Source organism: Oryx dammah, unplaced genomic scaffold, assembly GCF_014754425.2.
Source record: "Oryx dammah isolate SB20612 unplaced genomic scaffold, SCBI_Odam_1.1 HiC_scaffold_5, whole genome shotgun sequence".
In the NCBI taxonomy this organism is placed as follows: domain Eukaryota; kingdom Metazoa; phylum Chordata; class Mammalia; order Artiodactyla; family Bovidae; genus Oryx; species Oryx dammah.
The window spans coordinates 51,508,137-51,531,199 of NW_024070189.1; the positions used below are offsets into that span (position 1 = coordinate 51,508,137).

The 23,063-nt window shown below is 41.0% G+C and overlaps 1 protein-coding gene across 3 annotated transcripts in view; it reads right to left on the reverse strand.

Moving 5' to 3' along the window:
- Positions 1-23,063, reverse strand: part of STK32A (serine/threonine kinase 32A) — a 142,006-nt gene that overhangs the window by 32,566 nt on the left and 86,377 nt on the right. For all 3 annotated transcript variants that reach the window (XM_040239768.1, XM_040239767.1, XM_040239769.1), the window contains exons 6-7: positions 10,546-10,583; positions 1,918-2,007 (exon numbers count right to left, since the gene is read on the reverse strand). In XM_040239768.1, the coding sequence (XP_040095702.1) occupies positions 1,918-2,007; positions 10,546-10,583 (128 nt within the window). The remainder of the gene's footprint in view (positions 1-1,917; positions 2,008-10,545; positions 10,584-23,063) is intronic.

Genomic DNA, 23,063 nt, shown 5'->3' on the forward strand with positions numbered 1-23,063 from the left:
AGCCACCAGGGAAGAGTGCTGGTGAATATCTGTTAGGTAGATTTAACCAAATTATTGGGAACATAACTGTCAAAAAAAGAAAGCAGACATCCACCTCTGCTATCTCTTAGAAAGATTCCCATCCGAAAATCAAAGGAGAGAACAACTTCTGGATGAAGATATAAGTGCTGACAGTCAGATACTCATTTTTTAAAATAAAACTAGAAATATTTCTGAGAGCTTGAGCTTGGCCTACCTCATTTGGCTTACAACCATTTAAGAATCATACATACCTGGTGGCTCAGAGGTTAAAGCATCTGCCTCCAATGTAGGAGACCCGGGTTCGATCCCTGGGTCAGGAAGATTCCCTGGAGAAGGAAATGGCAACCCACTCCAGTATTCTCGCCTGGAGAATCTCATGTACGGAGGAGCCTGGTAGGCTACACTCCACGGGGTCACTAAGAGTTGGACACAACTGAGCAACTTCGCTTTCACTTACGTATATTTTAAAGTCTTTCTCTCTTTTAGAGAGAAGCTTGATTTTCTAAAGTCAAAAAGAGCTTGCTTTAAATGTAGGCTTTTTCAATTATTAACCATATGATCTTGAGCAAATTATTTCTTGTTCTCCTCATTGTGAAATGGTGATAATTACAGTTTGCCTCACAGGGTTGTTGAGAAAAATAAATGAGTCAATGAATGCAAAGCATTTAACACATTGTCTGATCCCTAGAAGGCTTTCAATAAATATTGGTAATTGTTAATTATAAGGATGAGGGTAGAGAGGGCAGAGAAACTTGACTGGATTCCAATTTCTTAGCTCTATGTGGTGAAAAAGACTGGAAATGCCAATTTTGAAGAGAATCAAATTATATGGGCATTGTGTTTAAAATCACTGGGGAGAGAAAAGAAAGATCATCTTCCTTTACTCCTCTCACCATGGAAACCAGGCCTAGAAAACCCAGATGCACATTTTCTGATTTGGCTTCAAGAAAAGAGCCCTTAATATGGAAACCCAGGAAACCTGGGGAATAAACTCAGACCAGCAGGCTTGGAGATTCCTTTTTATCATTTGAGTACTGTGGATTTGGGGCAGAAAATAGACTGTATTGTATGTGTCCATTATTTTAAAAGTGACAAAAGGGACTTATTACCCCTGAAGATAATTGGAAGCCAGGAAATTTGCAGGTGTTCAAATATCACATAAAATCAGGCTCATCTTCCCCTACAGATGACTTGTTTTTCCTCTCTTTAGTTCTGCAAGTAAGACAATGAAATATTGAAAGAAGGTGGCAATGCTCTTGCCTTTAATTTCAAGTTCAAATATTTTGCCTGCAAACTGCTCATGGGATTATAGCGATGATAAGCCTAAAACCAAAATTATAACGGGAAGGTACTTTGTGAACTTACATCCTTATGCAGGAGTATGTAAATCATGGTTATAGTAATACTTATATCATTTATTACCATCCCACTTATTGCTGTACCTTCTCTGTTTTGTTCTTTAAAAAAAAAAAAAAAAAACTCTTCTCACTAAAAGATAAGCCCCAAGGGTTGGAGACCTTGTCTGTTTTGCTCCCTATAAAATCACCAGCATCTAAAAACAGAGGCAATGAGTAGGTATTTATTGAATGAACTATTAATATTCTTCATCAGGAAGTATGTAGAAACTGTCCTTAATAACTCATAAACTAACGTTCTTTACAGGTAGTCCATGGCGCCCGCCTGAATCAAGATCAGACTGGATGCTTGCTAAAAGGAGATTCCTGAGGTTCACCTCAGACCTGTGAAATCAGAAGCTCTCCAGGTAAAGTCAGAGAGGGACTTGTCATTTCTAGTCACAAGGCCCTACAGATGACTGGACCTCCAGTACATGGTGTCCACAGGAATGAAAAACAACGCTTTGCTCTTAGTGGCTCTGGCAGCTCAGGGGACCCATACCCATGTAAGGCTTGGTGCCAGCCACAGTGGTAATCCGCATCTCCCCGGGCAGCATCGCGGCAATGTTGAAGTCTGTGATGTGCACGTGCCCTGCGAGAGAAGAGGGCCATGGAGAATGTTAGGAGCTTACTTTGTACATTCTTTTTTTCTCTCTCTTAAAAAAATTTTTTTTTATATTGGAGTATAATTGCTTTACACAGTTACACTAGTTTCTGCTGTACAACAAAGTGATACTAACCTTTTCATATTATGATCTATCTCCTAGAAGGGGGGATGGTTTAAGACCATACTTACTGGCCTTGAGGACAGAAAAATTGTGCTTTTACTGCCTGTAGCCAATCACAAATGGCATATAAGAATTTATAAACTAATGAACATTATATGCCATTTGCAAGTGGGTACAGACAGTAAAAGCTCACTTATTCTATCCTCAAGGCCAATAAGGCCTTAAACCATCAACTCTTCAGGAGCCAGGTCTTGCTATGAAAAGGTTAGTGTTGGTTGTAAATTTGTAGTTCAACCTCAGAAAGTTTTAACCTTGGTCTTTAAGAGCTCACAACTCTGGTAAGTTCTACTTGGGCAATTTTTGTCTATTGACATCATTTTAGGTTGGTGCAGAATATGAGTATCAAGAGATGGACAGATAAGAACTATTCAAAATATCAAATTTCCAAGCATTTCTTATGGAATCTTTTAAAGAGACTAACATTAATACAAAGAGAACATGATTGTGGACACACATATTAATCAATATTTCTTTGCCAAGAAAGAGTTCTTTTCTCTCCTTGTCTTTCTGAAATATCATTAGTAGTTTTCTGTCTGATAGTTCAAATTGTCCCCCAGTGATCACCAATAAAATAATACATCAAGGGAAAGTATGGGAGAAAAGTCAAGTTCTACTTTTAAAGTGAAAGTAAAGTCATGTCCAACTCTTTGGGATCCCTTGGACCACCTGGCTCCTCTGTCCATGGGATTTTCCAGGCAAGAATACTGGAGTGGGTTGCCATTTCCTTCTCCAGGAGATCTTCCTGACCCAGGGATTGAACCCAGGTCTCCCACATTGTGGACAGATGCTTTACCATCTGAGCCACTAGGGAGTCTACTTTTAAGAGGCTGTTTAAAGAGCCCTAAACTGGGAGCTAGGTGAGCTGGGTCCTGCCTTGAATTCTGCCCCTAAGACCTTGTAGACTTGAGGTTGCTTTCCTGTGCTGATCTGCCCCTAAGACTTTGTAGACTTGAAGTTGCTTTCCTGTGCTGAATGTTAACTTTCCCTTTTAAAAAAAGGAACGGCAGATTTGATCCTGTCTAGGGTCTCTCCTCAGCTCTAATACTGATGGCAATACTGTGTGGGTCTAACACTCAAGTTCAGCAGAGAGCAATCCCTACAGAGTGTATTAGTGTCTTTGTGCTCACAGCCAAAAGTAGGAAAGGGCATTACCAGCCTCTCAGGCAGACAAGCTCATTGTGTTGGTTGGCATGAGTGTCGTATTGAGAGGATCTTGGAAGTGTTGGCATTTCCATTTGCATGCTTCTGTGGTTGTGATGAGATGTGGTGGTAATTGGAGGGGGTGCCATGGGATTGTTCTTCCACATCCCACAGACCCCACTCCCCCTGCCAACTTCACTGTCTGCTCCCCAATAGTATCCAGCCCACTCCTAATGATAAATCTCGGTCTTTATCACCAGGGTTTTGTTTGATGCAAAAAAAGTGTTCTGTTTTTATCTGATGACATCTTAATAAAGTAACAGTAGCTGAAAGTGAAGGCATTCTTACATAAATGGTTCCAAGAGACGATTTCAAGAGCTTGCACTATCGTAATATAGGTTGTTTCAGTATTTTCTTTCTCTGTTTTTCCCTCATGTTCAAAGCACTGGCTCCTTGGTTCACAAGGTTTGATACAAAATAGGGGAGTCTGGAGTCTTAGTGGTTAAGAGCTTGTTCTCTGGAGTCTGATTGCCTGACTTTAAGTCCCAGCTCTACCACTGATTAGCTGTACTACCTCAAAAAGGTGACTGATCCTGACTGTAAAGTTGGGATGATAATAGTGGTCTTCTCATGAGGTTGTTGGGAAGATCAAACGAAATAATGCTGTGGAAGACTTAACTCAGCATTTCACAGGAAGTATGTATCATCCAATTGTTGCTATTTGTCATGATCAGATGCTCTGGCGTCATTTTGCAAAACACACATGCCTGGACTTCTCTCTCCTAAGACCCCAGTGCAGTGGGATGGGTGGGACAGGCAGGTGTCCAGGTTAAAAATAGTACCAAGAAACTCCACAGGTGATTCAGATGGGCAGCCAGGCATGGGATCCTCGACTTTAGCCTGAGTAGGTGTTCTAAGCTGACTCAATCCTGAGACTGACTATGCTCACGTAGAAGTATTGGGTTGGCCAAAGAATTTGTTCAATCTTTTCCATATGCGGGTACAGAAAAGCCCAAATGAACATTTTGGCCAACCCAGCAGAAGATATAGGATGCTTTAGAACCATTTGGTTCTCAAAGTGTGTGGTCCCCAGACCAGCAGCATCAGGAATGTGATAGGAATGCAGACTCCTGGGCCCTGTCCCCACCTACTGAATCAGAAACTCTGAGGGTGGAACCCCTGTGTTTAAATAAGCTCCCCAGGTGATTCTGTTACCCAGTTCATTTTGAGACCATGCTTTTAAAAGAAGACCTGGCTTAGTAGAAAATATTAACCAGTTAGTACTCATTATATTTCTTTTGAATGTGGTTAAAAGTGTTAATTTTATCATATAAGTAGTATTTGAATTTGTATGATTAATTGCAATTTTCTAAAGGTTTTTATACACTTTAGGCTAGTGAAGTCATCCCTATTTCAGAGAAGAGCTGTTTGTGGCTAAGTTCTCAGTGTTCAGAAGTAGCAGAGCTGGAATTAGGATCTAGCATTTGGTCCAGGACTCCTCTGTTGAGTTATGAATTGTCCAAAGACTTTTTGCACCGTATCGTAAGACCAAGATCTGAAGAAACTCAAAGCACTATCTTCTGATTGGCTCAGGGTTCTCTCACCAGGATGTATAGTTAATGGTTGGGAGGAATTATCTGATGGTCAACATCTACTAGAAACTCTGCCCTGGTGCCCTCAAGCTGAACAAGGAAAGCAGAGCCTCACGGAGCCTATGGCCACCAGCCCAACATCTCGCTGCAGATACTTCCTCAGCTGTACTTCCCTTGGCTCACCTTGGGGCCCTTTCTGCAAGTTCCCCTCTGTGCTGTGGAAACGAATCTGAGTGCTGGCTCACAGAGGAAGCTCTGGTTGCCCCATTAACAGAGGGACATAGAAATTGCTCTGGAGTGAGGGACCCCTCTGGCTTTCCCCATAAGTCCTGGCCCTGAGGGAGTCTTAGATCAGAGCTTCTCAACTTGGAACTGACTGAGAACTTGGACCTGATCATCTGTGTGGTGAAGGGCTGTCCTGTGCACGGTGGAATGCTTACTTGCAGCCTTGGCCTCTATCCACCAGATGCCAAAAGCACTTCCCACTCCTGATATACTGACCATCAAAAATGTCTGCAGACATTGTCTCACCTCTGCAGGGAGAGACAGTGGAACAAAGGCATCCAGTTAGAACCACTGCTTTACTGTGAAGTTTTCAAGTACAAGGCCCAGAACTTCCTGATTGCGTACCCTAGGGAGCCATCTGCCTGTTCTTTGCAGCTCTGTACCTGGAGGCACAGAATCACATTAAAAATTGGAGCTCACAGTATTGAGTCACTGAATTTAGTCATCACTGCAGTCATTATTTATACTCTTTCTTACTGCGCATGTGTCCAGCCTGAGGATGTTTCTCAACACAGCCCTCAAGGACACCATAACCAATTGGTTGGCATGGCTCCTAGCTTTCAAAAATTTCCCTAACTCAAAAATGGTGCCACAGTTTTCTAGGATTCTTATTAAAAATTTATATCCTTAGACACTAGCTGAGATTTATAAATCTGATTATCTGGGGCTAAGGTACAGTGTCCTACCGTGTGTGTGTGTGTGTGCTTGGTATATGTGTGTGTGTCTGTTTATATATAAAAACGCTATACACTTGATTTTTAGGTACATTTTGGGACTCTGCAAAGAAGAAGCTATTAAAGTAGCAGGCTTGGTTCTTCCTCACACCCCTAAACTGGGTTTTTACCTTTCTCTGTTCCCTGTGACAAAGGAGGGTATCAAGAAACCTAAATTATAGATAATGTGGTAATTGTCATTCTCTCAGATATACCAGGGAGACATTATTCTTCCTTTGTAGGCAGCACTTATTTCCTGAATAATGTAGAAAAAAAACACAAGAACCTTAGACACTACGGAACTGATAAAATTGGATGGAGTATCTAAGTTGGTAGGATATGGAAACCATATATCAGAAGAGTTGGTTATGAGCCATCCAAGAGTTAATGCCATCTCAGGCTCTGAACTAATGAGTGAGCCATTGAAGAAGGACAGTAAATGTATGCACTAAATTAAAAAAAAATTAAGTCAAATTCTGATGTATAAGGAATGTTCATTCACACTGGTAGAAGGACTCTCCATTTACAAAAGGATTTGGTTCCTTTAAATGTCAGTCTTTTCTGATGAACATGAACCAGTATGACTCAGTAAGAGTAATACAAAGTTTCTCCCTGTCACTGATGGTACTGAATTTAAATATAAGCCACATGGTGTAATACACAGCTCACCTGGAGAAATGGGAATAGCAGATGTGTCAGAGAGGAGCAGTTATCCTTGTAATTGCTAAATCCCCACGCAAGAGGCATATATGAGCCACCAGGAATTTCATGTCAGAATACTGGGTTGGCCAAAAACTTTATTTGGGTGTTTCCATTACATCTCAGGGAAAAAGCCAAAAGAACTTTTTGGCCAACCCAATAGTCATTTGGGTTGGCCAACAATGCCTGAAAGCTAGGTTTTTCGAAATCTGAAAAAAACAGAGAGTAAATAACTTCAAAAAATTATTTCTTCCAGAAGAGATCCCTAGGGCAATGCTTAGAGAATGACTCTCAGTCTTGTTTGTTTGCATCTCTCTCTCATTCACATACCCAGTCCTTCCCAAGACAGTGTTTCTCTAATTGACGGCAATGATTCTCCAGTTGAGTTTAGGATGGGAATAACACACAGAAAAGCTCCTCTTAGGTCACTGTTCAAACCCCAAAGTTAAAGAGTGAAAAGTATCTTTGTAAATAGTACACCAGGTAACAGGTGTAGACAGGAAACCAGGCAGTGTGGGTTGCTGGCTTGCAGTCCCTAAGCAGCAGAGCCACAGTCCAACCAATAATAAAATGCCCTGAAAAAGTGGGCGTTAGCCTCCTATGTGCATGAGGGAAAGGCAGAACAAGCCATTGAAAGTACAGTTACCTGAGAATTAAGGGTCAGACAAAATTGTTTAAACACAAAACCTGAGAAGTAGATGTGTACAATATTTGGTATATCCCTTTTGGAATCAAAATATCAATAATTCTTTAGTAAAGTCAAGGAAGGATCCAGCTTTCAGTGATTGCACCACCTGGGAAACCTTATGTACAATATCACTCAATTTTTCCTGAGGGTAGTCTCTAAGGGTGTTTACACTTGAAGATTAACTTATTCCTGGATCTTTCTCCTAATCTACAATCACCAAGCTGATAAGAAAATGAGAAACAGAAAGACTTTGAATAAGAGCTGGATGACCTCATGGTAGAAATAAGATGAGGTCACACTGGAGATCCAAGACTGAAATGTTGTTCTCCAAATGGAAGGTCACACCTGAATGGTCTAGTGGTTTTCCCTACTTTCGTCAATTTGAGTCTCAATTTGGTAATAAGGAGTTCATGATCTGAGCCACAGTCAGCTCCTGGTCTTGTTTTTGTTGACTGTATAGAGTTTCTCCATCTTTGGCTGCAAAGAATATAATCAATCTGATTTTGGTGTTGACCATCTGGTGATGTCCATGTGTAGAGTCTTCTCTTGCATTGTTGGAAGAGAGTGTTTGCTATGACAATTGCATTTTCTTGGCAAAACTCTATTAGTCTTTGCCCTGCTTCATTCTGCATTCCAAGGCCAAATTTGCCTGTTACTCCAGGTGTTTCTTGACTTCCTACTTTTGCATTCCAGTCCCCTATAATGAAAAGGACATCTTTTTTAGGTGTTAGTTCTAAAAGGTCTTGTAGGTCTTCATAAAACCGTTCAACTTCAGTTTCTTCAGCATTACTTGTTGGGGTATAGACTTGGATAACTGTGATATTGAATGGTTTGCCTTGGAGACGAACAGAGATCATTCTGTCATTTTTGAGATTGCATCGAAGTACTGCATTTTGGACTCTTGTTGACCATGATGGCTACTCCATTTCTTCTGAGGGATTCCTGCCCACAGTAGTAGATATAATGGTCATCTGAGTTAAATTCACCCATTCCAGTCCATTTTAAAAGCAGAGACATTACTTTGCTGACTAAGGTCCATCTAGTCAAGGCTATGGTTTTTCCTGTGGTCATATATGGATGTGAGAATTGGACTGTGAAGAAGGCTGAGTGCCAAAGAATTGATGCTTTTGAACTGTGGTGTTGGAGAAGTCCCTTGGACTGCAAGGAGATCCAACCAGTCCATTCTGAACGAGATCAACCCTGGAATTTCTTTGGAAGGAATGATGCTAAAGCTGAAACTCCAGTACTTTGGCCACCTCACGCGAAGAGTTGACTCATTGGAAAAGACTCTGATGCTGGGAAGGATTGAGGACAGGAGAAGAAGGGGACGACCGAGGATGAGATGGCTGGATGGCATCACGGACTCGACGGACGTGAGTCTGAGTGAACTCTGGGAGTTGGTGATGGACAGGGAGGCCTGGCGTGCTGCGATTCATGGGTTCGCAAAGAGTCGGACATGACTGAGCGACTGAACTGAACTGAAATGGAAGGTGACTTTTGGAAAGGTTTTGGTTGATAGGATCAATATGTCTCCTTTCAGGATCCTGACAAATATTCGAGCAATACACTGGGCACAGAGGCAAGCAGCTGAGAAAGAAGTGGGGACAGAACCCCAAACCAGGCTCTGTGTGACCAAGACTGTTGGGCACACAGGGCACCTTTCTCTATCATGTGCAGAGGTGGCCTCTAGTGGCTAGGGTTGTGAAGCTGACAGTTGTGAAGCTCCACAAAGTTTATTTGTACCAGCGTGAGGGGGATCCTGCTTCCTACTGAAGGCAGAGATAGTTGGTGTTTTCATGAAAGTCACCTTCATGCTGTCTCACCAGTGCCCACATTTCTGAGTTTCAGAGAATCTGTTCCCAAATGTCAGAAGCAGTAAAGGGAAGGAAGAAATAAGGCATTGGAAGAAAGTGGAAAAAATCTTTTTAGACAGTCCATAAATAAATAATGATGCTGAGCTTTGAAATTGGAGGTCATACAGAAAAGCATTCCTTGGCACTCAGAGCACACGTGGCAAACCGGGTTTTAAATGCAATTAGGTAAATAAATAATGAACCACGGATAGTCTGTGGATTTCAGTCCCACTTGTAAATCCCTTTTGTAAAAGTCAGATGAATACAGAGCTTTGCAGGTTTAGGACTCCCTCACCCAGCAGCTCTCTGAAAATTTAACAAGGATCTTATTGCCTCTGTAACATTTATAACATGCCGGCTGTGTGTCCTACAACTCTGTACTGATGTACCAATAAATCCAAATGTCCATTAAAATAATATTAGGAGGAGATTATATGCATTTAATCACTGTTGGCCAAAGCTTTTTCTACAGGACGTCTTCAATCGGTGTTTCTTGGACTTCAGGTGTTCATTTTTCACCTTCACGGTCCCTGCCTTATTCCTCTGGGTACCACATAGACTCTTACCTACTCTATACATTTCTTTAACTGGACTGATTTTTTTGTTAACTGAAAATGGTTGAACATAAAATTTAGTATCTCTTATATAAATGTAAAAATTTGCCTTGACAAGAAGAAAAGCCTAAAAGCAGACAAAATGAGAACAAAATAATGTCATGAATCTCTAAGTAGATACTATTGCCTACCGAATGCTCTATACTTGAGGTCTCTTCTGTCTTTATGGGGGGGGGAAAGGAAGATAATTGCTATAGAGGTATTAAGGCAAACTAGCACCCCAAAACTGGGGTGGTTTTCTTGAAGAAATCAGTAGAAATGGAAGAAAACTGAAAAGAGAACAACTTTTTCCTTATGTAAATTCAGGCTATTTATGGGTGTACTGGTGCAGTAGTCCCCAACCTTTTTGGCACCAGGGACCAGTTTCGTGGAAGACAGTTTTTCCATGGATCAGAGCGGGAGGTGATGAGGAGTAGTGGGGCAGTAATGGTTTAGGTGGTAATGCAAGTGATGGAAATTGATGGGAGCAGCAGATGAACCTTAACTAGCTGGCTAACCTCTCACCTCCTGCTTTGCAGCCTGGTTCCTAAAAGGCTGCGGACGGCTATTGGGCACCCCTGTACTAGTGTACTATGCCACTGCAATAAATGATAAAGTTCCCCCACGTGGTCCGTCCCACCTTTAAAAAGAGTTTGTACAAACAATGCAACTGAACCAAGCAAGACACTTTTTCCATGTATAGTACTCCTCTGCTGGGGATAACCAATTTGTTGCACATGTGTATCAAGTGGTTGATTGCAAACAAATCATTTACTTACCATGTTCATCAAGTAAAATATTGTCAGGTTTCATATCCCTAGGGGAGGAAAAAGAAAAGAGAAAGTAGCTCATAATAAAGCAGAACTATTGAGTTGGACCAGACTGAGCAGCTGAACAACAACAACAAAGGATAAACGCAGAAATTCTCAAGAATGGTAGCTAGGGCTGAAACAATGTACTAGCCCTTCATCACAATCTCACTGAATCCTCACAGTGAATTGATATGATGACCAGTAATACCGCCGATTTCTAGATCAGAAAACCGAGGCTTAAAGAAGTTAAGTCACTTAATCCAAGGTCACAGAGCTAGTAAACAGAAGAACTGGGGCCTGAACCTGGGTCTTTTCCATTCCAAAGCTCTCAGACCCTCAAGTTCTATAGTAGGTTATAGCCGAGCAAGTAAATATTGCTCCATAGGTCATACGGCATTTACATTGTCAGAGAAGGCAATGGCACCCCACTCCAGTACTCCTGCCTGGAAAATCCCATGGATGGAGGAGCCTGGTAGGCTGCAGTCCATGGGGTCACTGAGGGTTGGACACGACTGAGCGACTTCACTTTCACTTTTCACTTTCACGCATTGGAGAAGGAAATGGCAACCCACTCCAGTGTTCTTGCCTGGAGAATCCCACGGACGGGGGAGCCTGGTGGGCTGCTGTCTATGGGGTCACACAGTCGGACATGACTGAAGCGACTTAGCAAGGCAGTAGTACTAATCCTCACTGTTGTCTGTGTAACTCTAGAGCTACACAGATGAGGCGAATTTAAAGACTATGAGAAACAATGGTCTATGCCGTGATGATATATATATTTTTATTTTTAGAGAAATAATGGTTTGTTCATACTCTCTACACCTTAGGTCTTAAGAAAATGTAAATTAATGGGTAGTAAGTCTTGACTGAGATGAAGCAGAGAGACATACTATGAAACTTCAGATTCCTGAATATAGATTGATGAAGACGCTAATGATATTATGCCTCTGATCTCTTCTAGTTTTTCACAGACCAGGAAAGAGGGCTCCTATGTAACTCAAAAAATACCCCAGGCAGAACCTTTTACATTACATTTTCAATACTGCGATTATACTTTCAACTTGCAGAGATTAGAATCTTTCTTAGGATGATTTTTTTTTTTTTTTTGCTTTTGGACTGCCTGTTTATTTCAAGTTTAAGATTTTCTTTTATACTTTTACAAAAGCATTAGGTCAGAAGCTTGACATTTTCAGTTCTCCCTCTCCCAGATTTATTATCTCCATAAATCATTGTTGCTCTTCAAACAGACTTCCTGCTTCAGTGATTCTCTTGTTAATGCCTCTAATGACTCAAAAAGTCTTATTCCCAGGGTTGTTAATTAAAGGATTTGGACCAGTCTTCTGTGCACTGGTAAGTTCCTTAAATCCACAGAAAGGAATACAACCCACCCTCATCCGAAGAAGGGAGTAGTTTGATGGTAGATACTCAGAGGTTTGATGGTAAATACTTAGAGGATTGGTCTGTAGAATTTTAAAAGTTCCCAAGAAACAAATATTACTGTAAGCAGTGTCCTCAATGAGAGCACTGCTCTGCAGTTCATAACAGCTCTCAAATTCCACACTCCTGCTTTCACTGCCCTTCCCTAACAAACCATGAAAGCCCTTCAACCCAAATTCACAGAAGTCATTAGGGAAGAAATTCTGCAACAGGTTTGGGATTACATTTTTCAGCCTAGTCAAGAGGCTTTTATGTTTTTAGAATAAGGTGACCTGCACTGGTCATAGCAAACACTCTCTTCCAACAACACAAGAGAAGACTCTACACATGGACATCACCAGATGGTCAACACCAAAATCAGATTGATTATATTCTTTGCAGCCAAAGATGGACAAGCTCTATACAGCCAGCAAAAACAAGACCAGGAGCTGACTGTAGCTCAGATCATGAGCTCCTTATTGCCAAATTCAGACTCAAATTGCAGAAGGTAGCAAAAACCACTAGACTATTCAGGTATGACCTAAATCAAATCCCTTATGATTATACAGTGGAAGTGAGAAATAGATTTAAGGGACTAGATCTGATAGATAGAGTGCCTGATGAACTATGGAATGAGGTTCATGATATTGTACAGGAGACAGGGATCAAGACCATCCCCAAGGAAAAGAAATGCAAAAAAGCAAAATGGCTGTCTGGGGAGGCCTTACAAATAGCTGTGAAAAGAAGAGAGGTGAAAAGCAAAGGAGAAAAGGAAAGATATAAGCATCTGAATGCAGAGTTCCAAAGAATAGCAAGAAGAGATAAGAAAGCCTTCTTCAGTGATCAATGCAAAGAAATAGAGGAAAACAGAATGGGAAAGACTAGAGATCTCTTCAAGAAGATTAGAGATACCAGGGGAACATTTCATGCAAAGATGGGCTCGATCAAGGGCAGAAATGGTCTGGACCTAACAGAAGCAGAAGATATTAAGAAGAGGTGGCAAGAATACATGGAAGAACTGTACAAAAAAGATCTTCATGACCCAGAAAATCATGATGATGTAATCACTAATCTAGAGCCAGACATCTTGGAATGTGAAGTCAAGTGGGCCTTAGAAAGCATCACTACGAACAAAGCTAGTGGAGGTGATGGAATTCCAGTTGAGCTGTTTCAAATCCTGAAAGATGATGTTGTGAAAGGGCTGCACTCAATGTGCCAGCAAATTTGGAAATCTCAGCAGTGGCCACAGGACTGGAAAAGGTCAGTTTTCATTCCAATCCCAAAGAAAGGCAATGCCAAAGAATGCTCAAACTACTGCACAATTGCACTCATCTCACACGCTAGTAAAGTAATGCTCAAAATTCTCCAAGCCAGGCTTCAGCAATACGTGAACCGTGAACTCCCTGATGTTCAAACTGGTTTTAGAAAAGGCAGAGGAACCAGAGATCAAATTGCCAACATCCGCTGGATCATGGAGAAAGCAAGAGAGTTCCAGAAAAACATCTATTTCTGCTTGATTGACTATGCCAAAGCCTTTGACTGTGTGGATCACAATAAACTGTGGAAAATTCTGAAAGAGATGGGAATACCAGATCACCTGACCTGCCTCTGGAGAAATCTGTATGCAGATCAGGAAGCAACAGTTAGAACTGGACATGAAACTACAGACTGGGTCCAAATAGGAGAAGGAGTATGTCAAGGCTGTATATTGTCACCTTGCTCATTTAACTTATATGCAGAGTACATCATGAGAAATGCTGGACTGGAAGAAACACAAGCTGGAATCAAGTTTGCTGGGAGAAATATCAATAACCTCAGATATGCAGATGACACCACCCTTATGGCAGAAAGTGAAGAGGAGCTAAAAAGCCTCTTGATGAAAGTAAAAGAGGAGAGTGAAAAAGTTGGCTTAAAGCTCAATATTCAGAAAACAAAGATCATGGCATCTGGTCCCATCACTTCATGGGAAATAGGTGGGGAAACAGTAGAAACAGTGTCAGACTTTATTTTTGGGGGTTCCAAAATCACTGCAGATGGTGACTGCAGCCCTGAAATTAAAAGACGCTTACTCCTTGGAAGAAAAGTTATGACCAACCTAGATAGCATATTCAAAAGCAGAGACATTACTTTGCCGACTAAGGTCCATCTAGTCAAGGCTATGGTTTTTCCTGTGGTCATATATGGATGTGAGAGTTGGACTGTGAAGAAGGCTGAGTGCCGAAGAATTGATGCTTTTGAACTGTGGTGTTGGAGAAGACTCTTGAGAGTCCCTTGGACTGCAAGGAGATCCAACCAGTCCATTCTGAAGGAGATCAGCCCTGGGATTTCTTTGGAAGGAATGATACTAAACTGAAGCTCCAGTACTTTGGCCACCTCATGCGAAGAGTTGACTCATTGGGAAAAATCTCTGATGCTGAGAGGGATTAGGGGCAGGAGGAGAAGGGGACGACCGAGGATGAGATGGCTGGATGGCATCATGGACTCGATGGATGTGAGTCTGAGTGAACTCCGGGAGTTGGTGATGGACAGGGAGGCCTGGCGTGCTGCGATTCATGGGGTCACAAAGAGTCAGACACGACTGAGCGACTGAACTGAACTGAACTGAGCCTTTCACAGACCAAGATTGTCAGAGTCCTCTTTTCTTGACACTATTAATAACAAGCCTCTTACCTATGGAGAGAACCAAGTATGTGCCCCACCCAACAGGAAGGCACATGAGTACTTTCATAATGTTTAAATATCTCCTTATTTAGTTCATTAGTTTCTTAAAATTAGTTCTGGATTCATAAGTGATCATTTGTGGCTGTGGCAAATTTTTCTCTTGTTCAGGGTACAATTTATTAGAAACACAGAGCAGGAGGGGGTTTCAAATTGGATGTTTCTCTGGCTAAAGTCTCAATATTTCAGACCCCATCCCGTCCCCTCTGATGGATTTCATTTCAAAAATTATCAAGTCTAAACTTATTCATATAAAATACAGGCCCTCTTAGTCTGACTCCTGGGCGGCAGCCACATGGAGTACATGGAGTCTCCTAAATGCTGCCTCCATCCCTTCACCTTCTGTTGTTCCTTTGTGTGAATCAGAGCCTTGACCTGCTACACCCAGAAAATTCAGATTCATCTCTCACCACATAGCTCAGATGCCACTTCCCGCAGGGAGCCTTTCCTGATTTTCCATTTCTGAGTCAGTGGCCCCTCCTACATGCTCTGCATGGTATACATCTTCCGTCATAACATTTATCACACTTCTATTAATTTTTTTCTCCAATTGGATCATGAACTCCTTGATGGCAGGGGCAGCTTCTTGATTAATATATAAACCAGGATATACAAGAGCACTATGGCGCACCATCAAACACTCTGCAGCTTAAAGCTCAAGGTAAACCAGGCATGAGGCTATTGCCATCTCTTTCAGACTGGCATCAGTGAGCATCAGGTACTGTTTACCAGATAAGGAGGAGGCTCTGAGGAACCCTGCCAGGAAGGGAGAGGCAGGATGAACATAATGATTTCATGGTCTGAATTTATGAGGGTTTGCTGGTTGGAATGAACTGCTGTGGATTTGTCACTTTATGGGCCTTCTATTAAATTTCTAGGCATCATTTTAAAAAAATTGTTGTAGCCACAATTTGTTATATCCACTACTTTCCCCAGAAACTAGCTTAAAGAACAGCACAAAGATCAGAGAGGTCATATTTTAAAGGTGGTAGGTCCCACTTCAATCTGATGTGCATTTATTCATCAAATATTTGTCTACTTTGATAAGTTACTGTGTTAGAAATAGATACATGAGATCTAGTTGCCCCAGGGATGGAGAGGGTAAGAAAGGTTCATGAGGAACCTTGTCAAAGGGGTTCAAAGTGGTAAAGAGGTATGTTTATTACTAAATTCAGAGAAAGGATATTGAGAAAATATCCTTTCTCTGTAGAAACGGGAAAGTAGACTCTTAACAGAAAAATAAAGTATATAAGCAGAGATTCTGAGTATGCAGTTTTTTTCAAAAGTGATGAAGTAACCTCTAAATCACTAAGGGTGAAGAGCAGTGTGATAAGACTGTTTATTCATGTAGCAGGAGAAAGAAAATGAAAATAAACCCAGGTGCTGTATTAAAATTTCTTCTAGAACAAGGTGAGATTTTCTAGTTCAGAAATGCAGCACCACCTCTTATCTTTTTCATCTTTTCCAATAATCCTGAATGGTTTCCTTCATTTAAGGCAATCTATAAGATGGTTTAACTGGGTAATTACCAAACCTGGCTCTTCCTAAAGTTACCCAGGCAAGCTGAAAATATGCACCCTGATTATTTCCTCACTCCCATCTCCTTAATTATTCTTCTGCCATCATTAGAGCCTACCCCCTGTGCAGCATGACCTGGCTCATATACCTTTTAGTGCCAACCCTGACATTCTAGACTAATAATAAATGAAATTTTCTGCTTGATGTTTCTGTCCGTATGTTTAGCAGTCTTGATAAATATAAATATATGTCCTAAAGAGACCCTTTGATATCCAGCACAAACAGCAAAACCCTCTTATCCTCAAGGCCCTTAGCCCAGTATACCATACCAATATTCTCCCATTATAAAAACAAAAACCTTGGGAGATCATTATTATTTCTTCTCTTTTTCTTAACTCATAATACCAGCCCCTCAGCAGCCTTGATAACTTGGCCTTTAAAATACAATTATCTGAGACACTGTGATGGTTCTTCAAAAAAATAAACATGAAATTAATAATCGATCCAGTAATTCTGCTTCTGGGTATATCCCCCAAAGAAGTGAAAGCAGGTATTTGAACAGATATTTGTAAAAAATAAGATAAAATGTTGATATGTTCTCGAACATGGATGAACCTTGAAGACATTATGCTAAGTGAAATATGCGAGGCACAAAAGAGCAATTATTGTATGATTCCTCTTAGAGGAGATCCTTAGACTGAACAGTCAAATTCACAGAGACAGAGAACTGAATAGTGGTTCCCCAAGGACTGAGGGACAGAAGGATGGATGATTTATTGTTTAATGTTTATAGAGTTTCAGTTCGAGATGAAGAAAAAGTTCTGGAGATGGACAGTGGTGATGGTGGCAGGACAGTGTAAATGTACCTAATGTACTCTTTCACTTAAATACAGTTATAGTGATAAATTTTATGTGATGTATATTTACTACAGTGAAATACACACACACACACACACACAAGAATTGCCATCTCCAGAACCACCACCATCTTTTAGTGGAAATTTGTAATAGTATCTTGTTCCTGCTTCTCTTCTTGTTCCCTGACAATCCATTATCCACACAGCACCCAGGGTGGGGGTTTTCATTACACACAGCTTCCCTGCCTAAAGCCCTCCACTGGCTCCTAACCCACATGGGATAAAATCTGAACTGTTTACCCCTGGCCTTATATGACCTGCAGATGCTCTAGCCCTGCAGAACCCTGAGCTACATCTCATAGCCTCCTCTCCCTGCCACACACCATGCTCCAGCCACACTGGTCTTCTTGATCTCCTTCGAACATTGCCCCCTCTACCTACAGTCCTTTCCCGCTGCATGGCTTGTTTCTTCTTGTCATCCAGATCTCAGCTGAAATATCACATCCTCCAAGAAGTTTCCTGACCACTCATCTCCATCTCTTCCCCTCCATCTTCTTTTCAGTACAGCACTATCATTATGTACTTTTTATTATTTGCTCGTTATTTGTCCCCCCACCCCTCTGAATGTAATTCCTCAGAGAAAGGACATCTTTTCTGTACTGCACTGTTCAGTGCTGTAGCTTCCAAACTCATCAAAGTGCCCAGAATAAAGTTAGTGCTTGAATAAATATTTGTCAGAAAAACGAGTGCATCTGATCCCTTGGCATCTCCAACTTCTGGAATAATAAGCCACGTCTTTCTTTTTCTTCTAAGAAGAGAAAAACAAAAGCAAACAAAAGAACAACAACAACAACAAAAAAAAAACAAAAGAACAAAAACAAAAGAACTAAAACACAAAAACAAAAAAGAACAAGAACTACAACAGCAACAAAACACCCTCCATCTATGCCTGTCTGTCTTAGTTGCCCAGTCATGTGTGACTCTGCGACCCCTTGGACTGTAGCCCGCCAGGCTCCTCTGTCTATGAAATTCTCCAGGCGAGAATATTGGTTTCCTCTTCCATCTATGCCAGATGCACTGTATTTGTTGTTGGCAACTAAAAAACCAGTCATTTGGGGAGTGCTGAAGTGCACTGAAGTGCTGAAGGAACACACACATTCTGTAGAAAGTTCTCATTGCATCTTGACTTGATGAAACAGAAAAGGCCAGGTCTGGCTGAATCAGCCTACCGTGGGGACTATAAACAGAAGAGTGGAAATGCAGTGCCCCCGATGGCAGGGTTCCAGGCGGAACTGATATGTCTGCTGTTCTCACGTGAATGACTTTAACAAGACATTAGCAGCACTTAATAGGCTAATTACACCCCTTCACTGAGCCTACCCTGGAATCAAGTTGCTCACCCTGCAACATGACATGGGGTGTTGTGAGAAGACAGAACAGGAAAATCTGTGTATCCAAACCAAACTCAACCCCTTCAGTGACCCACAGCTTTCTGACAGGTCCATGGTTTGGTTTTAAATCTTCGTTACATAATGCTCTCTTAAATTGGGTACTCTCCAAGTTCTTGAGAGAGGAAAATATTATATGTATAATATTTTATTTATATATATTTATATAATCATACAATATTGTATTTGTTGTGCCTATACTATATGAATTATGGTGTTTCATGAAGGCTATTGGTCACATAAATAGACCTGTATTAAGAAAAGAGAGGGGTGGGGGTATGAGAGTGTGATGGGAAATTGTGAGCAAAATTGCATAATTTAGAGCAGGAGGCAGAAGTGAAAAGCTGCCAGGATTGGATTATTAAGAACCAAGTATCATCCTCCAACTTTCTGACCAACTGGTTGCTTCAACTGAGAAATAATTGACATATACTTGTTTCAGATGACTAATTCTTTTTTTGTTCAATTCCAGCCTTTCCCACAGTTTGTTCAAGGGATTATTAGTTACAGAAGCCATTACAAGGAAATGAAGTAAAGGTACTAAAGGCTTTCAGACTGTGCTGGTAAAGGGCCTCCACATCCATGGGGAAAGATTGATTAGTAATGCCTGCTTGGCTGCAGGAAGAGGTGTTTTAGGCTAGTCCATAATAATGTTTCAAACTGATGTACTTCCCATGAGTCACGAGAGTGGTTAGAGTTAATATTTATTGTCCATGCTGCGGTAGGCACATGGCAGGCACTTGAGAGACAACATTGATCTTACAACAATAATATCCATAACTTAGATATTACACCCATTTTTGCAAATGAAGAAGGGGGAGCTCAGAGATGGCTCAAGACAGAACTGGAATTATAATCAAAGATTGAGAGGTGCAATCTTAGTTTATATTGCAAATATTCATATCTTACTCCCTCTCAGCAGAGAATGTCCTAACATACCCAGGGGTCTGAGGTGTGGTTAAAATTGGTCTGCATCAAGTTTAAATTTTTCATAGTTTCTATTATATATATGAAAATCATATAGACTTTGCACCCTACTTTATAATATTAATATATCCATATCTCTTTTAATATAAAAAGAAAATTTTATCTTTCTTGTTCAGGATAAATCTATCATTTAAGGAAGATGAATCCCCAATAGTACAATAGTACAGACACTCTAGTTTGAGAAGTATGGTCATGCACCATCCCAGAAACTTGAGATTTTTAACCATTTTGTAGTCTTTGAAGGCAGAATATTTAGATGACAAGGCTTCCTGCCTTACAGTTTTGCATTAGTCAGCAGTGCTCTTCATTACCAATGTTTTCTTTAATTTGGATTCACATAGCTAGAATCTTAAGTAACATTTATGCATTCTGCACCCAAGGAGGCAAGAGCACAGAGTAACTATCACTCAGCCACAGAGACTAGCCTGAACTCAGGTCTCCTGGGTCTTCCACTCAAACCTAGGAAATCTTAAGTAAGGAAATGTACCAGTTAGAGGAAGGAAAAGAGTCTACAAAATAAGAGGAACCAGAAAGGAACAAGATCAGTTGTGGTCCATTGATGATAACAAATAAAGACTGTCATCTGAATGCTGGTGGAGGCACATAAGCAGAACCTAAGAGACCCCTGTAGAGTCAGGAGTTAGCACTTTAGCTGCTGGATCAAGGGAGTCCGTGGGTGAGAGAATAGAAGACGGGACAAAGTGGGGCACAAAAGGAATTGGGTAACAGGAAAGCTCAGGCAGCAGCTGCCTATCAGCAACTACCCGGAAATACAAGAATTTTAGTAGTTTTACAATGGGTATGGCTGTACCAGTATACAGACTAAATATGAGTTATGTATATGGTATAAGGTATTGTACTATGTAATTGTGTATATGTGTGTGTGTGTGTGTACAGAATAAAGTTGGTAACAGTCCCAATTACAAATTGTTCTATCCATCTATCCATCTCCAGGCATTACTAGGTTTATTTGGGAAGCAGTAGAACCTAGATGTTGAGAATGTGGGCTCTGGAGTCAGATGACCAGTTTCAAATATCAGCTGAAAATTTGCTTGTTCTGGGACCTTGGGCAAGTTATAACTTTTTATAATGTACATTATGATTGCCTTCGTAACATGCATTCTTCATTCTCTTAATCATTTCAGTTCATTTGTGTATTTAACCTCTCTGCCACACACACGCATATACTGTAGTCCCTTTGTTTTGGGGAAACTGATCCCATGCTTGACTTCAGGAGACAGTTCTATGACTCAGGGCTAAGCTACTGAGAGTTATGCCACTTCATAGTCCCCATTATTGGTTCAGGAGTGGGCTGTAACCCTATTTAAGCCACTGAGCAGGGAGAAGAGTTATGCTATGGGCCTCTGAGGAAGAAACTTCTTTGCTGTCCTGGAGAAAGCTTCCAGAAGGTGTGTGACTCATAGAATTTAAAGGAGTTAGCATGGAGTCCAACACTGAGGTGTTGGATCAAGATAGCCTACAAGTCTGGCATTCATCTGGACTTTCAAGTATCATAAGATAATAAATCCCCTTCATTGTTTAGTCTCCTGTGAATTAGCTTTCTATTGAGACTAGAAACATGTTTGCAGTAAGCTTCTGAGACTCAGCCCTCCTGAATCTGTAAATTGAGGACAGTAATAGTGTCTGCTTTATAGAGCCATTGTGAAGCTTTAGTGAGAAGGCACATGCAAAACCTTTAGTTTAGTATCTGACACATAGAATTGTTCAACTAACTTTCAGAAAACACTGAACAAATAATTGGGAAGTATTAGTGTAGCAAGGGCCAGATAGTAAGAAGCTAATGTTTAACTGATGCAAAAAGCCAACTCATTGGAAAAGACCCTGATGCTTTCAATGCTGAAAGATTGAAAGCAAAAGGAGAGGGGGCAGCAGAGGATGAGATGGTTGGATGGCATCACTGATGCAATGGACATGAATTGAGCAAACTCTGGGACATAGTCAAGGACAGGGAGCCTGGAGTGCTGCAGTCCATGAGGTCATGAAGAGTCAGACACAACTTCATGACTGAACAACAACCAATATCTTCTTACTTTTATCATCAATGAAAATGCTATTTTTAAAAAAGTGCTAGCCGAGGAGATCAAACTAGTCAGTCCTAAAGGAAATCAATCCTGACTTCACTGGAAGGACTGATGCTGAAGCTGAAGCTCTAATACTTTGGCCACCTGCAAAGAGCTGACTCATTAGAAAAAACCCTGATGCTGGGAAAGATCGAAGGCAGGAGGAGAAGGGGATGACAGAGGATAAGATGGTTGGATGGTATCACCGACTCAATGGACATGACTTTGAGCAAGCTCTGGGAGATGGTGAAGGACAGGAAAGCCTGGCATGCTGCAGTCCATGGGGTAACAAAGAATCATACACGACTGAGCCACTGAACAACAACAACCAGCCTAATAGCTAGAACACATATTTCTTGTCTTAGCCTTGTCTCTGATTTGCTTTGTGACCTTCATATCACTTGCTTCTCTGGGCCGCAGTTTTAACATCTGTTCCGGGGTTAACAAACTATGGCCTGTGGCCGAAATGTAGCCCACCATGAGTTTTTTGTATGGTTATAAGCTATAAAGGGACTTTACATTTCTAAATGATTGAAAAATCAAAGGTGAATGCCATTTTATGACACAAAGAATCATGTGAAATTCAGATTTCAGTATCTGTAAGGTTTTATTGCAACACAATCATGTTCTATGCTTCCATATTATCTGTGGCTGCCTCTACTCTGCAGTGGCAGAGTTGATGGGTTGGGACAGACTGCACAGCCTATAAAGTGTAAAACATTCTCTATCTAGCCTTTTATAGAAAAAGTATGCTGATCCCTTCCCTACAGAGGGAGCAAGTTGAACTAATAATCTCCAGGCTCTTTCCTGCCCTGAAATCTAGAATAGCTAATGAGGCCCATTCTCTATCATTTGCATTTTTATTGTCTTAGTACCCACTGTCAATGCCATATCCTTATCTCCAAATTCATAACAAATTCAAGTAAGTCGCCTTTCAAAACTGGCTCTGTATTTTCACTAAAGCACAAATAAGAAATAACCTTGAACTAGAGCATTTACTTGAACATGGTAAGAGGACCTGCCCTCGGCTCAGCATTCTTGTGGTTTTTTCCAACCTCTCTCTCCCCTTTCTCACGTGTTCTGACCACAGAGGACTCTGTTCTACTCCAGGATGTAACAAACTTCCACCTTAGAGCTCAAATGCCACCTACTGGCAAGGCTTCTTCCAGCATGATGCTAAAGTCGCCCAATCTCCCCAAACCTGTATGCTTTTCCTTAGATCTTTATTTCCCATAATGCATTCAACAAACACTGACCCTAACATGGTAATTTATGTCTCTGTTCTTTGTTAATGTTTCTGTATTACATTTTTCGTCCATTTCCTCAACCAAACTATAAGCTCTGAGGAGACAGAAACCATGATACTATGCTTCAAAAACTCTTCATACTGAGTAAAGTCAGACAGAAAAGACAAAAATCACATGATATCACTTATAGGTGAAGTCTAAAACAAATACAGG